Genomic DNA, 24,782 nt, shown 5'->3' with positions numbered 1-24,782 from the left:
TATCAAAAGGATGGGAAGGGAATTAAGGTTATATTGAGACCCAACCCCCCATGTACCAGACACTCTGCTTGGGCTCTTTTACATTCTCATTTAGTTTTCAGAAGCCTTTTTGAAGGAAAGATAAAAGGGCAGAAATCATTGAAATGTTCTCTTGTATTATTTCAGGTGACAAGGATGTCTTTGTGTGCATGCCCACAGGGGCAGGAAAATCCCTCTGCTTTCAGCTGCCTGCTGTATTGGCCAAAGGCATCACCATTGTCATCTCTCCTCTCATTGCTTTGATTCAGGTGAGGCTTGGAGGAATGAAGATGATAGTTCTTTTTTTTTTTTTTTGCCTCTTATTTTCTTTGTTTTGCTTATCTCACTCTCTAAATTGGGTTTCCTAATTGCCCACATGTGGGCTTCTCCATTAGTGCATAGCACTCTGGAGGTCTCTTACCCTCCTTTGTTACTTTTTGTCCAGAAAGATATGGAACTGTACCTGTACACAAATGTACACTTTTGACAGGAGAGAAGATGCGGATGGATAGAGACCTAAATTGATATGGGGGAGGATCCCTGGTGTCCCCGATTTATTCTGGCAAGGGCACAGCTGTGACAGGAAAAACATTGAGAGACTGGGGTATTGTTAATGTCTGTTCTGCACTCTGACTATATTTAAGTCCTGTAGATGGGCTGCTAGAATTAGAAATGAGTAAGTGTAGCCATGTAGTTAAGGACTATCAACCATGACGAAAGAGAGAGAGACAGAGAGAGGGACAGATAGAAATAGACAGGAAGGGAGAGAGATGAGAAGCATCAATTCTTCATTGTGGCAACTTAGTTGTTCATTGATTGCTTTCTCATATGTGCCTTGATTGGGGGGGGCTCCAGCAAAGTGAGTGCTCAAGTCAGTGACTTTTGGGCTCAAGCCAGCAACCGTAGGATCATGTCTGTGATCCCGCGTTCAAGCTGACGAGCCCACGCTCAAGCCGGGGACCTTAGGGTTTACAACCTGGGTCCTCAGTGCCCCAGGCTGATGCTCTAATCCACTGTGCCACTGAGTGGTCAGGCGAATGTAGAACATCATTCTTATGACAGTCCTATTATGTAGTTACTGTTTTTACATTAGGGAGAATGAGAAAATTGACAGGTTAAGGTTAAGAACTAGCCCAAAGCATGTGGCAGTTAAGTGAGCCAGGATTAAACTCAGGTCTGTCTGGCCCTAGAGCCTGTCCTTTCAACCATTTGACCTTTAGTATTTCTTGCATGCAAAGGGAAGACATATTAGAGGGTGGTCGGAGGATGTTTTATGACTGGGAAATATCCCAGGCATTGCAGATCCCGAGAGCCAATTATACTCCCCTTCGTGCTTCTCCCCTTTCTGCCCTCAGGACCAAGTAGACCACTTGCTGGCCCTAAAGGTACGAGTGAGTTCCTTGAACTCGAAGCTCTCAGCAGAGGAGAAGAAGGAGCTGCTCTCTGACCTGGAGAAAGAAAAGCCATGGACCAAACTTCTGTACATCACGCCAGAGATGGTGGCCTCAGCCTCCTTCCAGCCCACCCTGAACTCCCTGGTGTCCCGCCACTTGGTCTCTTACCTGGTGGTGGATGAAGCTCATTGTGTTTCCCAGTGGGGACATGACTTCCGTCCTGACTACTTGCGTCTGGGTGCTCTGCACTCCCGCCTGGCACATGCCCCGTGTGTGGCTCTCACCGCCACAGCCACCCCACAGGTCCAGGAGGATGTGTTTGCTGCTCTGCACCTGAAACAACCAGTTGCTGCCTTCAAGACTCCCTGCTTCCGGGCCAACCTCTTCTATGACGTGCAGTTCAAGGAACTGCTTTCTGATCCCTATGGGAACCTCAGGGACTTCTGTCATAAGGCTCTTGGACAGAAGGCTGATAAAGGGGTGAGGGCACTAATGTGGGGAGGCCATCTGCATGTGGAGCAATAAGATTCTGTTTATAGCACAGATATGGGTATTGGTTTTCTAAGACCTTTGCTTTTTCTGGCTTCCTTAGCCAGGACTAGCTGTAGCTGCTTAAAGCACAGAGAGACAGAGAGTTGTCCCTTTGGCTTCTTGACATTGTTCTCCTTACTGGGGTTTCCTTGTTGTAGAATCTTTCTTTGGGAGGCAAGCAGTCAGCCTCTGACTGTAGCCTTTGCAGACCTATTCAAGATTTTAGGGGAGGAGGCAGAGGAGTTAGATTAGTTGGGCTTTGGGCTACTTTGGTCCTTTTTTGTTAGAAAGTGGCAGAGCCCTGCTTGGTGGCCTGCCTCCGAAGAGACTGTGAGGCTGATGAGAGACAGAGGATAGAGCTTCTTTGAAAGGAGATTGATTGTTTTTCCCACTGCTTATTTCCCTCCTGTTGTTCCTGTTTGCCCATTTAGTTGTCCGGCTGCGGCATTGTCTACTGCAGGACCAGAGAGGCCTGTGAACAGCTGGCAATAGAGCTCAGTTACAGGGGGTTGAATGCCAAGGCCTACCACGCAGGTAAGGGCCACCCAGGCCACGTGGTCCTCTTCAGTCCCAGAGGTTACTTAGCAAGTCTCTTGTTCTTAAAAATCCTGGAAAATCGGGTGGTCTGAATCTTTTTTAGATACCCAAAGTGATTCATTTGAATCCACAGAAAGGAGTCTAGACATGAATGAGGTCTAAAATGAGACTTGTGACTCCTGAATTTTTTTTTTGCCCTATGTCCCACCCAACAGCAAGTAGTGAGCTTTTTTGTTGTTTGTTTTTTAAAATTTATTGGTTTTAAGAGAGAGAAAGAGAAAGAAAGAGAGAAGGGAGGGAGGAGCAGGAAGCATCAACTCACAATAGTTTCTCATATTTGCCCTTGACCTGCAAGCCCAGGGCTGTTGACCTGAACCTCAGCGTTTCAGGTTGACACCTTTATCCACTGCGCCACCACAGGTCAGGAATAGTGATAAATTTTTATAAGCCCAAGTATTGGTGTTGTGGAAAGAGCACACACTTTGTAGGCCAGTGGACTTGGATTTCAGTCTTGGCTCTAACATTCATTGAGTGCTCTATGTCATACATAGGCAAGGGTCTTTATTAGCTCAGGCTCAGAGAGGTTAAGTGCCTGGCTCAAGGTCATAGAACTGGTAACTGATGGATTGAGGGTATGTGTACAGTGCCCAGCATAGGGTCAAACCCAAGATAGACCCCCAAGGGAAATGTGAGTTCCCTTCCCCACCTTTCCCTCCTTTATAGGGCTGAAGGCTTCTGAAAGAACACTGGTGCAGAATGAGTGGATGGAGGAGAAGGTCCCTGTAATTGTTGCAACCATTAGTTTTGGGATGGGAGTGGACAAAGCCAACGTCAGGTAAGCTCATTTCTTGTCTCACCTTCCTGATCAGGGCCTCGATGGGGGTGGGCTGCCTGGTGCTCTGCCAGGAGGACTGGCTCCATGTGCTCCTTCTGGGGTTAGTGGGGAAGGAAGCCCCAGGAGAGGGTCCCTAGTACACAGCCCACGTGTTGACAGTTTCTGTGCAGCCTGCTCCTTGTGACTGCACAGCATAGTTCTTCTGCCCCCCAAGAAATGGGGTAGCGTGCACATCATCAGGCTCATTCATGAACCCAGCCCTGTTCACTCACATCTTACAGGTGGACCCTGTGAGGGATGGGATGAACTATCTTATCCTTCCCCCTATGGGAAGTCAAAGGCAAAGAGCTTGTTCCTATCCCATATTACTGCTGACTGACGCATGGAGGAGATGGGTGCATCCCAGCCTCCTAGGCCCAGGCTGGCAGCTGTTGGAAGTCTTTTACCTCTAGCAATGCCTGACCTTCCAGAGACATTTTGGGCTACAGCCTGAAGCCTTAGTTCTGATTAACACCAACAATAATACCTTGTAAGATTTACGGAGCACTTTTACATGCATGGTCTTATTAATACTCATAGTGATCCTGAGTTGGTCATGGTAGGAATTGGTCTGTGTACTACATTTGAGAGAACATGGGTTTTGTTTATTTTTATTTTTTAAATTTTTATTGAATGTATTGGTGGAGGTTTCAAGTATATTGTTGTATAGTAAACCATCTGTATATATATTTTGTATTCACCACCCAAAGTCAAGTCTCCTTCCAAACAAGGACTTTGGAATCAGAGTTTGGATGATGGGTTGGCTGTTTTGTTAGGGGCCAACTTTGAAGTCAGACACTCCTAGGCTCAAATCCTAGCTCTGCTGTCCCCTTGTTGTGTCCCCTTGTACAATTTACCTCTCTGAATCTCAAGTTCATTTTCTTTAAAAAGGGGCTACTTCGTGTGATGGTGACTGGTACAATTGAGACAAATATATACACTGGCTTATAGTACGTATTTAATAAATGTTATTCCTTTCCCTCTTTGAAGAGATTATAAAGGACTTTCTCAAGGCTCTGTAGCTCATAAGTGGTCTAATCTTATTTATTTCTGCAGCTTGTAAGTGGCCTAATCTTATTTATTTGAGTCCAATATTTTTTCCACTGGACCTCTGAGTTAGTTTGTTTCTCTTGGAATGTCCCCCTTTACTGCTATGGCCTCTGAACTGGGCTATTCCATGCAGGGAGGCCTGCTGGCAGACTGCAGGTGTCCTAATCATACTTCTCCCTGGGGTCCTCTCTGTGCCTCTTCCTGCTCATCTACCCACTCCTTGTCACTGTGGAGAGCCCTGCTCCACTCACTCAGAATCACTCTTTCCCTCAGGTCTTCTGTCCCATCTCATGCTGCTTGTCCCTTTGGTCCTATAGGTTTGTTGTCCACTGGAATATTGCCAAGTCTATGGCTGGCTACTACCAAGAGTCTGGCCGTGCGGGCAGGGACGGGAAGCGTTCCTGGTGCCGTCTCTATTACTCTAGGAACGACCGGGACCAAGTCAGGTTCCTGATCAGGAAGGAGGTAGAAAAGCTCCGGGTAAGTCCCAGGCAATAGTAATTCTTTCTGTCTGAACCCCCCACTCTCCAGTTTCACACAGCTTATTGGAGATTCTGCAAGCTAGCAGGGGTGCTTCTGGGGCTAGATCAGGGGTAGTCAGCCTTTTTTTTTTTTTTGTCAACGTTTTTATACCTACCGCCCACTTTTGTATCTCTGTTAGTAGTAAAATTTTCTAACCGCCCACCGGTTCCATAGTAATGGTAATGGTGATTTATAAAGTAGGGAAGTAACTTTATTTTTTTTTAATATTTTTAATTTTTTTACAGAGACAGAGCAAGATGGATAGATAGGGACAGACAGACAGGAAAGGAGAAAGATGAGAAGCATCAATCATCAGTTTTTTCATTGCGACACCTTAGTTGTTCATTGATTGCTTTTTCATATGTGCCTTGACCAGGGGCTCAAGCTGGTGAGCTTTGCTCACACCAGATGAGCCCGTGCCCAAGCTGGCGACCTTGGGGTCTCGAACCTGGGTCCTCCGCATCCCAGTCCGACGCTCTATCCACTGCACCACCACCTGGTCAGGTGGAAGTAACTTTACTTTATAAAATTTAATTTTTAATTAATTAATTTTTTTTACAGAGACAGAGAGAGAGTCAGAGAGAGGGATAGACAGGGACAGACAGAAACGGAGAGATGAGAAGCATCGATCATTAGTTTTTCATTGAACGTTGCAACACCTTAGTTGTTCATTGATTGCTCTCTCACATGTGCCTTGACCGCGGGCCTCCAGTAGACCGAGTAACCCCTTGCTCAAGCCAGCGACCTTGGGTCCAAGCTGGCGAGCTTTTGCTCAAACCAGATGAGCCCGTGCTCAAGCTGGTGACCTCGGGGTCTCAAACCAGGGTCTTCCACATCCCAGTCCTATGCTCTATCCACTGCACCACTGCCTGGTCAGGCACTTTATAAAATTTATAAAGCAGAGTTACAGCAAGTTAAAGCATATAATAATAATTACTTACCAAGTAGTTTATGTCAGATTTCGCTAAGTTTGGCAGAATAAATCTTTATAAAACAACTTATTATAGTTAAATCTATCTTTTTATTTATACTTTGGTTGCTCCGCTACCGCCCATCATGAAAGCTGGAATGCCCACTAGTGGGTGGTAGGGACTAGGTTGACTACCACTGAGCTAGATGGTATAGCAAGGGAGGAATTGTATGTTGGTGTAAGGATTGCAACAAGCTAGGTTAGATTTTATCTTTATATTTAATTTATCCTAGTACAGTCTTTTATATGCATGTTATTTTGCATAGTCAAGATCAACCCTGCCTTGTTTTAATTAGCATTGTTATATAAGTATTTTCTCACATTGTTAAAAGTTCTTTGTTTTTGTCTTAAAAAAAAAAGCTTAAAAATGAGACTCAGGGACATGGACAAGAGTGGTAGTTGGGGGGAGAGGAAGGGCACAAAGAAAACCAGATAGAAGGTGAAGGAAGACTATATGACTTTGGGTGAGGGACATGCAACATAATCAAATGTCAAAATAACCTGGAGATGTTTTCTCTGAACCTATGTACCCTGATTGATTAATGTCACCCCATTAAAATTAATAAAAAAAAACTGGTTATAAATTGTTTGTAGAGAGCCTAGAAACAGGCCCATGTATATAAGGGAAATAGGTATGTGATAGGTAGCATTATAAATCAATAGGAAAATGCTGCGAACCAGTGCGGCTAGTAATTCCAGGTCCTGAGTGGGAATGGCACAGAATTAAGAAAATAGGCTTAGCCTGACCTGTGGTGGCACAGTGGATCAAGCGTCGACCTGGAATGCTGAGGTTGCCGGTTCAAAACCCTGGGCTTGCCCGGTCAAGGCACATATGGGAGTTGATGCTTCCTGCTCCTCTCCCCCTTCTCTCTCTCTCTCTCTCTCTCTGTCTCTCTTTTCTAAAGTAAATAAGTAAATAAATTAATTAATTAAAAAAAGAAAAAGAAAATAGGCTTAGAGTGAAAGGATGGGGTTGGGAGGCCTCTGCAATGCTGTTGGCTAGAAAGGAGCACACTCCACACTCATTTCCAGCTTTACTTATAGGGCAAAGTAAGGCCATTAGCAAATCAAAGAGATCTCTGATCACATTTCCAAGGCAACCCAAGAATTCTACCAAGTGCAGAAAACCCCCACCATATATAACATCTTAACTTCACAAAGGATAAAAGAAACTTGCCTCCAGTCTTTCTGGGGGACATGGGGGGCAGGATGAGTATAAACAATCCAGCACCCTAGCAAAATAGACTTTAGCAACTTCACAGGACAAGTGAGATATGGGGTTGGGCAGACTATCAGTTTACTGCCAGTCCCCCCACCCCTCTGTCCCCCAAAAATCTAAACTGCAAAGACCCTGTTGGCTTTCAGTACCCAACAGGAAAAGGATGAACTTAAATAATTGGTGCTGGAAAAAGATAAAATTAGATTCTGACCTCCCATACCATACAAAGGTGAGTTACTGATGGATTAAAGACCCCAAAAAGCTGTAAAATTGGGGAGAAAATACTTTATGGCCTTGAGGAAGGAAAGTGTATATAAAGACTTTAAAAGCAAATACCATCGCCTGACCAGGTAGTGATACAGTGGATAGAGCATCAGCCTGGTACTCTGAGGATCCTGGTTCAAAACCCCCCAAGGTCACTGGCTTGAATGTGGGCTCATCTGGCTTGAGTGCGGGGTGGCAGGCCTGAGCATGGGATTATAAACATGACTTCATGCTTGCTGGCTTGAGCCCAAAGGTTGCTGGCTTGAGGCCAAAGTCCTTGACTTGAGCAAGGGGTCACTGGCTCAACTGGACCTCCCCCCACCCATCAAGGCACACATGAGAAAGCAATCAATGAATAACTAAGGTGCCACAACTATGAGTTGATCTTATCTCTCTCCCTACTTGTCTCTCTTTTTTTCTTTCTCTCTCAATTAAAAAATAAAATAGCAGAAACCATCAAGGAAAATATTTATTTGACTAAATTCAAAATTTCTATGTAATGAGAGACATCATAAACAAAGTAAAAAATGAGTCATTGTTGGTTAAAATGTTTGCAATATACATAAGTGACTGAACGTTTACTTAACAGGTAAGTAAAAGGCAAACAGCTGCATAGCCAAAGGTATGAATCTCAGAAAAGGAAAACAGAATGTCTAATAAATGTATGAAGAGATGCTCAACATCACTTAGTAATCAGAGAAATGCAAATTAGCTTACAAGCTATTGTTTTATACCCATCAGATTGGCAAAATGTAAAGCATCTTTATAATCACTTGTGAGAATGTGGGAAAGGGTAACTCACATTGTTGTCAGGAGTGTAAACTCGCACAACTTCTTTGGAGAGAGACAAGGTGATCTGCTGGTGCTTGGTGATTCAGTAATTCCCCTTCTACACAGACAAATTGTCATGTGTACAAAGATGTCCAGGGATGTTTGCATAACACTGTAATAGTGAAATCAAATGCTTCCTCTGTAAAGTGTTGGGTAAGTAATCAGGGGGTTAGTTACACAGTGGAATGGTCTAGAACAGTTAAAAATGACCCAGTAAATCTACATAAATCAACAGGGATAAATTCCCCAAAGCATAATGTGTAAAGTTGCAAAAGGATACATGTAGACTTTTCCTAAATTAAAAAGATTAAATACAAGTAGTTATTTCTGATTCCCACCAAAATGACAATATAGAGACAAAAAATTAAACTGGAAGGGACAAGGAGAACAGGAGAGAAGATACCAGAAGGTCAATGAATGTGCCTACAAAATCCCAGAATCCACTAGAATTTATAAGAAAACCTGGCAGGGTGGCTGACTGTAAGGGAAATGTTTTTAAAAGCAGTAGCTTTTCTCTGCATTACCATAAATACCTAGGAGTGGAAATGAAAAGTATTTAATTTGCAAGAAAAGACATATTAAATACCTAGAAGTAAGTGTTAGAGGCTATTATTAGCAAGACACTTTTTTGAAAGCTCCCTGGTTGATTTTGATATGCAGCCATGGGTGAGAGAGCCACCGATTTAAATGAAGAAAATGAAAATCCCGTTGAAAACAAACAAGCTCTGAACAGGTACAAAACTGAGTGGGAAGATATAAAACATAAAACATTTCTTCTCAAAGTTAACATAAATATTTTGTGAAGTTCCAGTTGAAATCCCAAAAGACTTTTTGTGTGTGTGTGTGATGGAGACAGAGTCAGAGAGAGGAACAGATAGGGACAGACAGACAGAAAGGAGAGAGATGAGAAGCATCAATTCTTCATTGCGGCACCTTAGTTCATTGATTGCTTTCTCATATGTGCCTTGACGGGGAGGCTACAGCAGACCAAGTGACCCTTGCTCAAACCAGCGACCTTGGGCTCAAGCTGGTGAGCTTGCTCAAACCGTAAGAGCCCACGCTCAAGCCAGCGACCTCGGGGTCTTGAACCTAGGTCTTCTGCGTCCCAGTCCGATGCTCTATCCACTCTGCCACCACTTGGTCAGGTCCAAATGACTTTTATGGGGAAGCAGACTCCTAGAATTTACATACAGGAATAGGTGCCCAAGAAAAGCCAGGAAAAGTATGAAAAAGAAGAATGGTAAAGGGGCATGCTTCACCCAGTATCAGAATATGCTGGCGTCCACTGTAATCAATACAGTAGCAATCAGTGGGACAAAAGAGAGAAATAGGTCCCAGAGTATGTGAGAATTTAATATTTGATGAAGCTCATAGTTCAGTTTAATGGAAAAAGAGTCGATCATCAAACAGGCAGTGCTGACACAACAGGCTGTTCTTCTGGAATAAAATAAAAGTGCCTCACTTAACATCTAATTTAAAAGCAGATTAAGCGAAGACAAGATGGAGATGGAGTAGGCAGACGTACCAACTCCCACCTCCTAGAACCAAAGTGGATTACAAACTAATTTTAAGAACTATCATCTGGAAAAACCAACTTTGAACTAAACTAAGAGGACTTTTCAACCAAGGAACACTGAAGAAGCCACACCGAGACTGGTAGGAAAAGCGGAAACATGGAGAGGGCTGCTCAGCTCCCCAGAGTGAACGGCAACCGGGAGAGACTTGCGTGGCAGGAAGTGAGTTTAGCAGAGAGGGGAGGGTCCTGAATCCCAGGAACAAAGCCACAGCCTGCAGCCCCAGAGCCTAGGAGAGGAGTACAGGCAGTATTTAGCTGGAAACAAGACAGGATACTGTTTGTGAGAAAGAGATTGATTTCTCAGACCCAGGATTCTTTTTAAAGGGACTGTGCAGAAAACCTCTCTCACAACCACTCACCCAGGGCTCCGGGGGTCAGGGAGAGAGGAGAGGACCGGAGTAACAGGAAGAGAGTGTAATCTAGGAGGCACAGGGAGAAACATTTTGGGAGACAGCCACCCTAACCCCTGGGACAAGTCACTCCCCAAATCTGAAGTGAATATTTCCCCTGGAAACAGCATTACCAGCAAAGGGAAGCAGGACACCAGCCAAACAAGCTCTCCCGCAGCACTCAGAGCAGAGTTGCTTAGAATGAGGGAGCTTTCAGGACTACAGTAGTGAGTCTTAGGGTCTGAGCTGCAGCGCCCCCACCCACATGGCTAAGGGCAGCTGGCAGCAGGACACGGAAGCGCGGTTCTGTTGGCAAGGGCGGAAGCTGGGTGGCCACCACTGGGCCCAGGTGTGAGCTCAGTCTTGCCCGGCTGGGGAGGAGGGGGCATGCAAAAGTGGTAAAGCCCAGCTGTGGGCCGCCTGTAATCCAGCCTGCAGGGGAAGGGCGGAAACCCCGGAAGGGGTGGAGATCAGCCCTTGAGCAAGGGCGCAGGAGCACAGTCTTGCCCCACCTGCGGAACTGAGGCTTGTGGCCTGACTTGGGAGCTGGCTCCTCCTGCGGGGATGGAGCCAAAAACCCAGAACAGGCAGAGTCAGGTTACTGAGCGTGGGCATGAAGTCCCACCTGGCCTGTGGAGCCAAGGCTTGCAGCCGTCCCACGATCGGGCTCCTCCTGCAAGGGTGAGGCAGAAGCCCGGAAATAGGCGGAGACCTGCAGCTGAGCAAAGGTACTCGCCACTGCCCTCATGGCCGAGCATAATGCCACCCACGGGGCCGGGCGAAGGCCAAGGCCACCAAAACTTGTACACTCAAGCACATGATCACAGCCACTCCTGTGAAGGAGAGATGGAAACCACAGCAACAGCCCCAGTGGGCAGGCACCGGCAACGCCCATACCCAAACGCCCTAGGCAGCAACAGCAGAGGGGGTGGTGGGCCTGCAGACAGACCATACCTAGGGAACAGAGGCCACACCCAGTGGACTGCAATGGCCAAGACCTTCTTTTACACAGAGAAGATGAGAAGGCAGGGAAATCCAACACAAATGAATCAAGAGAAATCCCCAGAAAAGGACCTGAATGAATCAGATATAACCAAATTACCAGATGCAGAGTTTAAAATAACTATTGTTAGGATGCTCAAAGATATTAAAACAACAATAGATGGTCATTACGTACACCTAAATAAAGAGATAGCAAATATAAAAAAGGACATTGAAATAATAAAAAAGAATCAGTCAGAAATGACAAATACAATATCAGAAATGAAGAACACAATGGAAGGAATTAAAAGCAAGATGGATGAAGCTGAGAATCAAATCAGCTAGTTAGAGGACATGATAAATAAAGGCACGGAAGCAGAGCAGAAAAAAGAAAAGAGACTCAAAAAGTCTGAGGAAACTAAGCTCTGTGACAACATGAAGAGAAATAACATCCGTATCATAGAGGTTCCTGAAGAAAAGAAAGAACAAGAGATAGAGACTTTGTTCAAGCATATCATAGCTGAAAACTTCCCTCAATTAAGACAGGAAAACATGTCAAATGTTCAGGAAGCACAGAGAACTCCATTAAAGAGAAACCCAAAGAAATCAACACCAAGACACGTCCTAATTAAAATACCAAAGCTAAGTGATAAAGAGAAAATATTAAAAGCTGCTGGAGAGGCCCTGGCCGGTTGGCTCAGTGGTAGAGTGTCGGCCTGGCGTGCTGAAGTCCCGGGTTCGATTCCCGGCCAGGGCACACAGGAGAAGCGCCTATCTGCTTCTCCACCCCTCCCCCTCTCCTTCTTCTCTGTCTCTTTCTTCCCCTCCCGCAGCCGAGGCTCCATTGGAGCAAAGATGGCCCGGGCGCTGGGGACGGCTCCTTGGCCTCTGCCCCAGGTGCTAGAGTGGCTCTGGTTGCGTCAGAGCGACGCCCCAGATGGGCAGAGCATCGCCCCCTGGTGGGCGTACCGGGTGGATCCCGGTCAGGCGCATGCGGGAGTCTGTCTGACTGCCTCCCCGTTTCCAGCTTCAGAAAAATACAAAAACAAAAACAAACAAACAAAAAAACCTGCTAGAGAAAAAAAGACTATCACCTACAAAGGAGCCCCCATAAGGATGACTTCCGACTTCTCAACAGAAACACTTGACGCCAGAAGGGAATGGCAAGAAATATTCAAAGTAATGCAGAATAAGAGCCTACAACCAAGATCACTTTATTCAGCAAGACTATCATTTAAAGTTGAAGGAGAAATAAAAAGCTTTCCAGACAAAAAAAAAACTCAAGGAATTCACTACAACCAAACCAAGGTTGCAAGAAATGCTAAGGGGCCTATTGTAAACAGATCAAAGGAGAAAAAGAATATAGCAAAAGAGGAATATAATTTTAAAGAATAAAATGGCAATAAACAATTACATATCAATAATAACCTTAAATGTAAATGGATTAAATGATCCGATTAAAAGACATTGGGTAGCTGCATGGATAAGAAAACAGGACCCATACATATTTTGTCTACAAGAGACACACCTTAAAACAAAAGATGCACATAGACTGAAGATAAAAGGATGGAAAAAAATATTTCATGCAAATGGAAATGAAAAAAAAGCTGGGGTAGCAATACTTATATCAGACAAAATGGACTTCAAAACAAAGACTATATATAGTAAGAGATAAAGAAGGTCACTACATAATGATAAAGGGAGCAATCCAACAGGAAGATATATAAATATCTATGCACCTAATATAGGAGCACCTAAATATATAAAGCAGACTTTGATGGATTTAAAGGGCAAGATCAACAGCAATATTATAATAATAAGGGATTTCAATACCCCACTAACATCACTAGATAGATCCTCAAGAAAGAAAATTAACAAAGGAACAGCAGACTTAAAGGACATACTGGAACAAGTCGATTTAATAAATATCTTCAGAACCTTTCGCCCTAAAGCAGCAGAATATGCATTCTTTTCTAGTGCTTATGGTACATTCTCTAGAATAGACCACATGTTAGGGCACAAAAACGGTCTCAACAAATTTAAGAAGATTGAAATCATATCGAGCACTTTCTCTGATCACAATAGCATGAAACTAGAAATCAACCACAACAGAAAAATTGAAAAATACTCAAACACTTGGAAACTAAATAGCACATTATTAAATAACGAATGGGTAAACAATGAGATCAAAGAAGAAATTAAAAAATTCCTAGAAACGAACAATAATGAGCATACATCAACTCAAAATTTATGGGACACAGTAAAAGCAGTCTTGAGAGGGAAGTTCATAGCATTACAGGCATACCTCAAGAAGCTAGAAAAAGCTCAAATAAACAACTTGACCCTACATCTAAAAGAACTAGAAAAAGAACAGTAAGTAAATGCCAGAGCTAGTAGAAGGAAGGAAATAATAAATATCAGAGCAGAAATAAATGACCTGGAGGCTAAAGAAACAATACAGAGGATCAAAGAAACCAGGAGCTGGTTCTTTGAAAAGGTAAACAAGATCGATGAACCTTTAACCAGACTCACCAAGAAAAAAAGAGAGAGGACTCAAATAAAATTAGAAACGAGAGTGGAGAAATAACAACTGACACAACAGAAATACAAAATATTGTAAGAAAATACTATGAAGAACTGTACGCCAAAAAACTAGACAACCTAGATGAAATGGACAAATTCCTTGAAACATATAATCTTCCGCCTGACCTGTGGTGGCACAGTGGATAACGTGTCGACCTGGAAATGCTGAGGTCGCCGGTTCGAAACCCTGGGCTTGCCTGGTCAAGGCACATATGAGAGTTGATGCTTCCAGCTCCTCCCCCCTTCTCTCTCTCTGTCTCTCTCTGTCTCTCCCTCTCTCTCTCCTCTCTAAAAATGAATAAAGAAAAAAAGAAAAAAAAAGTGAAACATATAATCTTCCAAAAATTAATCTGGAAGAATCAGAAAACCTAAACAGACCAATTACAACAAATGAGATTGAAACAGTTATCAAAAAACTCCCAAAAAAGAAAAGTCCTGGGCCTGATGGCTTCACAAGTGAATTCTACCAAGTATTCAAAGAAGAACTAACTCCTATCCTTCTCAAGCTGTTTCAAAAAATTCAAGAGGAAGGAAGACTTCCAAGCTCCTTTTATGAGGTGGGCATAATTCTAATTCCAAAACCAGGCAAAGACAACACAAAGAAAGAAAATTATAGGCCAATATCCCTGATGAATTTAGATGCGAAAATCCTCAGCAAAATATTAGCAAACCAGATCCAGCAATATATGAAAAAAATCATATACCAGGATCAAGTGGGATTTATTCTTGGGAGGCAAGGCTGGTACAATATTTGCAAATCAATCAATGTGATTCATCACATAAACAAAAGGAAGGAGAAAAACCACATGATAATTTCAATAGATGCAGAAAAAGCATTTGATAAAATCCAGCACCCATTCATGATCAAAACTCTCAGCAAAGTGGGAATACAGGGAACATACCTGAACATGATAAAGGCCATCTATGACAAACCCACAGCCAACATCATACTTAATGGGCAAAAATGAAAAGCAGTCCCCTTAAGATCAGGAACAAGGCAGGGGTGCCCCCTTTCACCACTCTTTTTTTTTTTTTTTTTTTTTGTATTTTTCTGAAGCTGGAAATGGGGAGGCAGTCAGACAGACTCTCACATGCGCCCGACCGGGATCCACCCGGCACGCCCACCAGAGGGCGATGCTCTGCCCATCCGGGGCATCACTCTGTCGCGACCAGAGCCACTCTAGCGCCTGGGGCAGAGGCCAAGGAGCCATCCCCAGCACCCGGGCCATCTTTTGCTCCAATGGAGCCTCGGCTGCGGGAGGGGAAGAGAGAGACAGAGGAAGGAGAGGGGGAGGGGTGGAGAAGCAGATGGGCGCTTCTCCTTTGTGCCCTGGCCAGGAATCGAACCCGGGACTTCCGCACGCCAGGCCGACGCTCTACCACTGAGCCAACCGGCCAGGGCCCCTTTCACCACTCTTATTCAACATAGTTCTGGAAGTCCTAGCCACAGCAGTCAGACAAGAAAAAGAAATAAAAGGCATCCAAATTGGAAAAGAAGAAGTAAAACTATCATTATTTGCAGATGATATGATACTGTATATGGAAAGCCCTAAAGTCTCAGTCTAAAAACTCCTAGACCTGATAAATGAATTCAGCAAGGTGGCAGGATATCACCTCAGAAACCAGAGGCATTTTTATACACTTACAATGAACTGTCAGAAAGAGAAATTAAGGAATCAACCCCCTTTACCATTGCAACCAAAAAAATAAAGTACCTAGGAATAAATTTAACCAAGGACATTAAAGACTTATACTCGGAAAATTATAAAACAAATCAGGGAAGATACTGAAGCATATACCGTGTTCATGGTTAGGAAGAATAAACATCATTAAAATGTCTATATTACCCAAAGCAATTTATAAATTCAATGCAATACCGATTAAAATACCAATGACTTACTTCAAAGATATAGAACACATATTCCAAAAATGTATATGGAACCCAAAGAGAACATGAATAGCCTCAGCAATCTTGAAAAGGAAGAATAAAGTGGGAGGTATCACACTTCCGGATATCAAGTTATACTATAAGGCCATTGTGCTCAAACAGCCTGTTACTGGCATAAGAACAGGCATATAGGTCAATGGAACAGAACTGAGAACCCAGAAATAAACCCACACCTTTATGGACATCTGATATTTGACAAAGGAGGTAAGAGCATACATTGGAGTAAAGACAGCCTCTTCAACAAATGGTGTTGGGAAAATTGGACAGCTACCTGCAAGAAAATGAAACTAGACCACCAACTTACACCATTCACAAAAATCAACTCAAAATGGATAAAAGACTTAAATGTAAGCCGTGAAACCATAAGCATCTTAGAAGAAAACATAGGCAGTAAGCTCTCTGACATTTCTTGCAAGCAATATATTTGCCGATTTGTCTCCATAGGCAAGTGAAATAAAAGACAGGATAAACAAATGGGACTATATCAAACTAAAAAGCTTCTGCACAGCTAAAGACAATAAGAACAGAATAAAAAGACAAACTACACAATGGGAGAATATATTTGACAATGCGTCTGATAAGGGGTAAATAACCAAAATTTATAATGAACTTGTAAAACTTAATACCAGGAAGACAAACAATCCAATCCAAAAATGTGCAAAAGAAATGAATAGACACTTCTCCAAAGAGGACATACAGGTGGCCAATAGGCATATGAAAAAATGCTCAACATCACTAATCATTAGAGAAATGCAAATTAAAACCACAATGAGATATCACCTCACACCAGTCAGAATGGCGCTCATCAACAAAACAACACAGAATAAGTGCTGGTGAAGATGTGGAGAAAAGGGAACCCTCCTGCACTGCTGGTGGGAATGCAGACTGGTGCAGCCACTGTGGAAAACAGTATGGAGATTCCTCAAAAAATAAAAATCAAACTGCCTTTTGACCCAGCTATCCCACTGTTAGGAATATACTCCAAGAACACCATAGCATTGTTTGAAAAGAAGAAATGCACCCCCGTGTTTATGGCAACATTGTTCACAATAGAGAAGATCTGGAAACAGCCCAAGTGTCCGTCAGAGGACGAGTGGATTAAAAAGCTTTGGTACGTATATACTATGGAATACTACTCAGCCATAAGAAATGATGACATCGGATCATTTACAACAACATGGATGGACCTTGATAACATTATACGGAGTGAAATAAGTAAATCAGAAAAAACAAAGAACTGTATGATTCCATACATAGGTGGGACATAAAAATGAGACTCAGAGACATGGGCAAGAGTGTGGGGGTTACAGGGTGGGGGGGAGGAGAGGGAGGGGTTTGGGGGAGGGGAGGGACACAAAGAAAACCAGTTAGAAGGTGACGGAAGACAATTGGACTTTGGGTGATGGGAATGCAGCATAAGCAAATGTCAAAATAACCTAGAGCTGTTTTCTCTGAACATATGTACCCTGATTTAGCAATGTCACCCCATTAAAATTAATCAAAAAAAGAAAAAAGCAGATTAAGACCAGCATGTAAAAAATAAACAATATTTAGGCCCGACCTGTGGTGGTGCAGTGGATAAAGCATTGACCTGGAGCACTGAGGTCGCTGGTTCAAAACCCTGGACTTGCATGGTCAAGGCACATATAGGAGTTGATGCTTCCTGCTCGTCTCCCCTTCTCTCTCTCCTCCTCCCTCCAAGGTGAATAAATAAAATCTAAAAAAATAAACAATATTTAGCAAAAAACAAAAAAATAGTGCAGTGTATAATTTAGGGCTGGTGGAGACACTTCTATCATGAAAATTGGAAATCTGGAAAGCTGTCTTTTTTAAAAAGAGACATTTGAATATATAAAAAAAGTCTTAATTTTCTATAAATCCTGAACCTATGAAAAAATTTACATGGCAAAAGATACCATAAACAGAAGAACTGGAAAAATATTTCATACAGAAGGCAAACAAGAGGTTGAAGTTGAGAATAGAGAACTTTCACCCACTGGCAGAAAACAGAGGACATTCAAAGATGTTCACGTTCAACAGTGATCAGATAAATGCAAATTAAAGTAAAATGATTTGACACACGTGATAGAGAGCCTCAGCACCTATTGCTAGTGGGCATATATAGGAGAGAATGCCTATACTTTGCCAAGAGGAAAAGGGAGTGTTACAGTCTTCTAGCGGGGGGGGGGGGGGGGGGGTAATCTAGCAGTATCAAACTTTAAAATATCCTTTGACCCAGGTATCCTATTTCTAGGACCCAGCCCCATGAAATAAAAGTGCCAGTACATAGTAAGCTCATGTGCTCAAGGGCCTGTGTGGTAGGACAAGGGCCTTCACGAGGACAGAAAATGGGAAACAAGCTATCTAGCAGTAAGGAGTGTACTCACTGTGGGGTAAATGGGCATAGCTGATGGCCCAGAAAGTCTTGTTTTTAAAAAACCATATTTATTACTGCTGGACATCATAGATTAGCTATTCTCTCTCTGCTCTGTTGAAATGTCAGTTCCATGAAAGGGGACATTTGTTTCCTATGTGTCTATAATGCCTAGATCAGTGCTGGGAACACAGTAAGTGCATAGTAAATGTTTATTGAATGAATGAATGTGGAAAGAAGGTGAATGCAAGTAGGGATTGGGAATGAAGGGGCCTTGCGTGGATCAAGAATGGTGGTTTGCCATGAACTAAGGGAGTATGGTTAACTTGTCTCTTTATATGACATTCAAATTAGACAAAATATTTTTGTAATTGAGCATAAGGTTGTTTTTTTTTTAATTGATTCATTTTAGAGAGGAAGGGAGAGAGGGAAGGAGAGAGAGAGAAAAAAGAAAGAGAGGCAGGAACACAGATCTGTTCCTATATGTGCCCTGACCGAGAATCAAATTGGCAACCTCTGTGCTTTGGGATGAAGCTCTAACCAACTGAGTTATCCCGCCAGGGCTGTGTATAAGGTATTTATTTAAAACTCACTAACAATAAATGACCAAGACTCAGACTGGACTCATCATTGAGATAAAGAGAGGACCCAGAAGGCTTCCAGAGAGATGATATGTGAATGACTGAGAGTCAGAAGAGCATCAGTTTTCTCCATTGTAATAGAGACAACAATGAACTAAGTGCCTTCAAATTCTAAATAAACCACTTCTAATCTAGAATTTTCTACCCAGCCAAACAATTAAGCATGAAGGTAGGATAAAGACATTTTCAGAAACAAGGTTTTAAAAAACTTCCTCATGTGGAGAAGCTACTAAAGGATGTTCACCATAGAGGCAGTAAACAGAGAGAAGAAGATGGAGGCCTGGCCAGGGGCATATGGAAGGGTAGTCCCTGTGCACCAGGCCTGGAGAACAGCAGTCTAGTTCGAACCAGCAGGACAGAAGGTTTCAGGAAAAAGTTTCCAAAGATAAAAATGGGACCTGTCATCTTTGGCTCCTATTGAAATGAGTATTTTATGATGTCAGAAACAAGTATTTTATGATGTGGGGGTGAATTAGTAATACACTGAAGTCTAAATAAATGAAAAAACAAGGTACAGCTGTTAATTTCAGAAAAAACAAAGTTGTAGAAGAAAGGATATGTGATCGTGGGAAATGTAAAAATGTAATCTCATGGTTTAGCTTTGAATAATATTGACGTAATCACAATAAGTCTCGAAAATTACGACTTAACAAGAAACTGTGGTATGAACACATTGGGAACGTGGGGTAGAGGAGGGATGTGTATCTGTGTGCGTTTGGGAGGGGAGGGTGATTCATCTTCCAGAAGCAGAAAGTCAGTTATGTCTCAGATATCAGTGTCTTTGTGTCTTCTTTACTTCTCTGTATTTAAAAAAATTTGTTTTTTTTTTAAAGACTTTATTTATTCATTTTAAAGAGGAGAGAGAAAGAGAGAGAGAGAGAGAGAGAAGGGAGGAGCAGGAAGCATCAACTCCCATATGTGCCTTGACCAGGCAAGCCCAGGGTTTTGAACCAGCGACCTCAGCGTTCCAGGTTGATGCTTTATCCACTGCGCCACCACAGGTCAGGCCAAATTTAACAGTTTTTAAAAGAATGTTTGAGAAATAGACACATCGTTCAAAAAGGCAGCACATAATCCCAACACTCAGAAGTGATCCCTGTTAGCTTTTTTTTTTTTTTTTTTTTAACAGAGACAGAGTCAGAGAGAGGGATAGACAGGGATAGACAGACAGGAATGGAGAGAGATGAGAAGCATCAATCATTAGTTTTTCATTCCCCATTGCGACACCTTAGTTGTTCATTGATTGCTTTCTCATATGTATGTACCTTGACCGTGGGCCTTCAGCAGACCGAGTAACCCCTTGCTAGAGCCAGCGACCTTGGGTCCAAGCTGGTGAGCTTTTGCTCAAACCAGATGAGCCCGCACTCAAGCTGGCGACCTCGGGGTCTCGAACCTGGGTCCTCGGCATCCCAGTCCAATGCTCTATCTGCTGTGCCACCGCCCGGTCAGGCTGTTAGCATTTAATATACAGTGTAGCTCTCTGCACACAGATGTGTATGTGTTCCAGTGTACCTAAGTAGACACCATCATTCCTGTATTTACTATTAAATTCGATCACATTATATACAGTGGTTTCCAGATGCCAGTTCGTGGGCCTTCTGCACAAAAATCACATGAGCAGCTTTTAAAAAATAACTAAACACTCCGGTTCCAGAAAGTTTGCTTCAGTAGTCTGGGAGTGGGCCTCAGGTCATTCTTTTAAAGTTACCCAGGTGACTCTGACACATGGTTAGGTTTAGGGACGCTGTTTTGTAAGTGGCTTTCTTACTGTCATTTGATACTTTTCTCATTTTTTTTAGGCTACAAGGTAGTTCAACTATGTAAGATCTTTGCTAAATGGTCTTTTTTAAAAATTGAATTTATTGGGGTGACATTAATAAAATAATATAGGTTTCAGATGTACAATTCTATAATATATTATCTGTATATTGTATTGTGTTCACCACCCAAGTCAAGACTGTTTCCATCACCGTCAATCCCCCCTTTACCCTCTTCTTCCTCTCCCAGCCCCCTCCCTCTGGTAGTCACCATATGAATGGTCCGTTTCTTGTTTCCAGGAAAAGAGAGGGAACAAAACGTCTGATAAAGCTGCTGTCTTTGCCTTTGATGCCTTGGTGACCTTCTGTGAAGAATTGGGGTGAGTGACTTATTCTTGTGTTTTCAGATCAGAGTGTTAGATCTTTTCCTTTTCCAGTAGCCACTAGTTAACCAGCTAATGTGGGGCAACGCTCAGGCCACCAGGGGACCCCTGTCTGCTCATGGCCACTGCATGGAGTGTTTCCTGTTAGGCAGCCTGGAGGTCTGTACCCTTTCACTCTTTTGTGGAAGGCCCCAGAAACTCTGACAGTGTGAGGACTCATTAAGTATTTTGGGTGATCATCCACCCACCCTACTTCACCCCCTTCTAAAATGGATGGCTCCATGAGTGACACGATCCTGAGTCATGTGACCAGTTCTGAGCCATTGGCATTGTGGTCATCACATGCCACTGAGCTGCACCACTGGCTTCACTTGGGTCATAGTCACTCTTATTCTGGACCCAAACAGAGGCATGTGACCCAACTTATCTCTTTGCGGGGATGTGTCAGGTGCTTGGAGAGAAGTCAGCTTTTCTAACATAATGCCAACCTGCCGGCTTGGAACTCACTTGTCTATTTTATCTGCATCTGCTGGGTGGGGGCCATTAAGGAGCCTGAAGCCACAGTGACAGGCAGATGTGGCACTTGGGTTCTGAGCATGAGCAGCTGTGTGTGCACTATGTGAGGGACATCTAGAAGGGTCTGGACAAGCTGGGAACATTTTGCATTGGTGTAGCCCTTTGGTCTAAAAAGTTCTTGGATTCCTCTGCTCTCATTGGGCCGATCTCATTGGACAACCCTGTGAGGTAGATGCAGCAGAAGTGATTGCTTCAGACTTAAGAGATGAACAGACTGAGGTCCAGCGAGGTCACAGTTACAGAGTTCATAGTAGACAGATGGCACTAATCCCAGATCTGCCAATTTTCAGTGCTTATTTTCATACATGTGCTGTCCTGGGGATTTTGCACGATTATATTCTTAAAGCATGAAGCTGATTACCGGTGTAAGGTAATCTTTGGAGGTCTCCTCTGGAAACCAGAGAGCCTCTTATTTGAGCAATGTTTTGATTCCCAGCCCTCCCACCCCCTCTTGTTTACCAATGAGTAGGTGGCTCCTGGCCTGAAGCTCTTTCCTTCTCTAAGTTGTCATCTCTCATTTGACCTCTGTGACAAGATCCAGTTTTGGGGACACTCTTCTCTGCCAAGCAGGGGTGGTTGGCTGCAGTCCCAGGACCACCCTTGCCCACAGCCATTGTGACCAGAGCCCTTTTTAGGCACTAGCACCATGCAGGTGCTAAATTAGTCCTTCTTTGGCTCCTTGAGCCAAGTGCTCATAATGAAAGGGCCAAATGTCCTTGCTAATTTCCTTGTTAATTGTCCCTCTGCTGAAAATAGCCCTGCCTAAATTCTCATCTGGAATGAGTCTGAGGCTCTCTGGGGCTCTCCAATGGAGTTAGCTCTGCCATATCTCAAGAGGCTAGGCCTTCCTAGGGGCCTCAGTCCCTGTTTCTCCTGCCTTATTCCAAGGAGCTGGAGCCTCTTAGTGTTGGGTGTCCTGGACATCAACGGGCCTCCTGCTGCTCTGTGTGCAGCCTCATCTCTCACTACACGTGAGAGTCTCAGATTCTGAGACTTCTGGGCCCTGAGATGAGTGAACACTGCTGGTGTGGCTGTATTTGAAGCTGCTCTTTGCGTTAAAGGCAATGTTTATTTAATGCATAAGTGGTGTATAGCATGAAGAAAAGCCTCTTCCCCTACCAGTATTTGCCCCTTTTCTAGGAATAGTCTGGATTTGACATTGAGGTTGAAGAGCTGTTTACAGAGGCAGGGCACGTGGTAGTGAGGGATAGGCTAGTGTGGCTTTGTCAGAGGCAGGTACATTTCTACAAAGGCAGTGTTGTAGGGTCTGGGACGCACGGGGCTTGGAACCCTGTAAGGATAGCTGGGTGTCTCTGGGATCAACAGAGAAGATACTGGGGGCAAATGAATGAGGCCAGAGTAGGGTACTAGCCGGTTCTCCTGCTCCTCTGCGAGCAGCTACTTCCTCTGAGCTGTGGCCATGGGGAGCATTCGATTATTCATGACAGGACTCTTACCTTTTAGTGTCAAAAGGAACAGTAATTAGGTTTGAAGCAACCTCTGGCCTACAGGTCTCAACAACCTGTCTGAGGAAGAACAGTCTTGGCCTAAACTTGGGATCTGTCATCTCCTGGGCTCTCCACTGGGGGAGCTAATGGCCCAGCATCCGTCTGCTTATCCATTTGTTTGCTCATTTATCCATTCATTTATTCACTTAGCCAACAAATATTGGTTGACACTGACTCTGCCAGTGGTAAGCACAAAGGGGCCCATCCCCTGCTTTTATGGTGCTTGGTCCAATGAGGAAGACAGGCACTTATCAGGTGATCACATAAAATATATAATTCCAGACTGTTAAAAAGGCTTTGAGGAAAGTGAACGTGGTGTTTGGAGAGTGTGTAACAGGTGGTCCCCCATTTTCAGCGCCCAGAAAGTCAGGTCAAGACCCTTCTTGGTGGTCCATCTTTTCAAATGGAGGGCATATGCCAAATACAACAGCAAACAACATGAGAAGCAGGACCATGGTGATGAATAAGCTGATCACTGCCAGCCCCCCCTGGTCCCAGGGGTTCTGCCAGAACTCTTCCTTCCAGAGGTACCTCTCATTTATTAGTATGACCATATGAACCTGGAAAAGGGGACAGAGGCTCTGAGTCCCAGGTGCTACTGTCCGCACCCAGCCCCACTCAGCTTCCTCCTCTGGAGCAATCCTGGAGGACCTCTGCAGCAGTAGACACTGAAGTGATGGTGGGTCCTTGGGCTCAGTGCCTCCAGCCAGCAATAGATGGACTTTCTTCCTCTGTAAAAACAGGAGTAAGGACTGGCACCAGCGGAGGTAGCCTTTGGGTTCTTCCTTGAGACTACCTCTGGATTCTCAAGTCCTTTCTTTAACAGCCCTGGTGTGAGAGGACTTCCTTTCCCATCCCTAGACCCTTTCAGCTAAAGCTCTGCTCTAGATCCTATTTTTCCCACCTCAACTGCCAAACATTTGGGGAGCATTTTTGTGAGATCAGCATAGTTGTGGAGAAGTGGACTGACTTGAGCTAAGACTTCCGTAAACTTCTTTGGAGGCAGCTGCAAACAGAAGAACTAACTAATCTTCTAGAAGCACGGCTGAGATCGGTAGGCTAAAGGGAGTCCAGGCAGAGAAGGAATGTGTCATTACCTGATTCTGCTGAAAACACGCCTGTGTCCTGAAAGAGGGCAAGTCAGGATAAGCCTTCAGGGCCCAGGCTTTGGGGGCTGAGCTGAAAGGCCAGCAGGTGACCAGAGATGGACTCTGACTCAAAGAAGCAGCTCTTTGGAGGAAAAGGTGTATTCATTGCCAAGTGATCCTAACCAGACCTTGTTGCTATCACTTGAACAAACAGAGGTGGGCCAGGGCCTGTTGCCTAGCAACCTGTGGACCTTTTCTGCCTTTCACACGTACCAGCTCAGCTGCATTCTGCCCTTTTATGAAGTCATTTGGGAGGCTGCTCAGGGCACATTGTCAAGGTGTCCTCACTAAGAGAAGTCTCTTGGGACGGGTAGTAGAAGAGACTGGATCCAGGGCATTTGCCCAGGCCACTTGTCAGCTTGACCAGCCAGGTCCTATCTCTCCTCTCTGTCTGATGACCTGTAGACCGAAAGGACCAGCCAAAGCTCGGGAAGCCCTGGAACTGGAACCCCACTCAGGCTGCTCCCTCCTGTGGTGCCGGGTGAATGATTAACTGCAGCTCCTGTTGGCTTGTCCTGGAACTATTCCTGGGTGGCAGTGTTTATCTGCATTGAGGCTCTGCGTCCAGTGGGGCCTGACTTCTCCTTCAGGGTCTTGTCTGCCTCTCTGGTATGCCTCAGCTACTTTGTGTGGTTAGTTCCTACCCACTGGTGTGACAGGGCAGCTAGGAAGTGGGAATGGAGCCAGTGCCATGGTATGTGAAACCTG

General features: G+C 44.0%; 1 protein-coding gene across 6 annotated transcripts in view; it reads left to right on the top strand.

Moving 5' to 3' along the window:
• The window catches only part of RECQL5 (RecQ like helicase 5), a 47,855-nt gene that overhangs the window by 1,785 nt on the left and 21,288 nt on the right, over positions 1–24,782 (top strand). For 5 of the 6 annotated variants that reach the window (XM_066381225.1, XM_066381221.1, XM_066381224.1 and 2 more), the window contains 6 exons: positions 166–287; positions 1,374–1,892; positions 2,375–2,477; positions 3,204–3,315; positions 4,722–4,884; positions 20,760–20,839. In XM_066381225.1, coding sequence (XP_066237322.1) covers positions 166–287; positions 1,374–1,892; positions 2,375–2,477; positions 3,204–3,315; positions 4,722–4,884; positions 20,760–20,839 — 1,099 coding nt within the window. The remainder of the gene's footprint in view (positions 1–165; positions 288–1,373; positions 1,893–2,374; positions 2,478–3,203; positions 3,316–4,721; positions 4,885–20,759; positions 20,840–24,782) is intronic. The other variant, XM_066381226.1, reaches the window with a different exon arrangement.

The sequence above is a fragment of the Saccopteryx leptura genome, chromosome 4 (genome assembly GCF_036850995.1).
Source record: "Saccopteryx leptura isolate mSacLep1 chromosome 4, mSacLep1_pri_phased_curated, whole genome shotgun sequence".
Classification (NCBI taxonomy): domain Eukaryota; kingdom Metazoa; phylum Chordata; class Mammalia; order Chiroptera; family Emballonuridae; genus Saccopteryx; species Saccopteryx leptura.
Note: the sequence above shows the minus strand (reverse complement) of the source record. Positions and strands in the feature narration are given on the sequence as shown.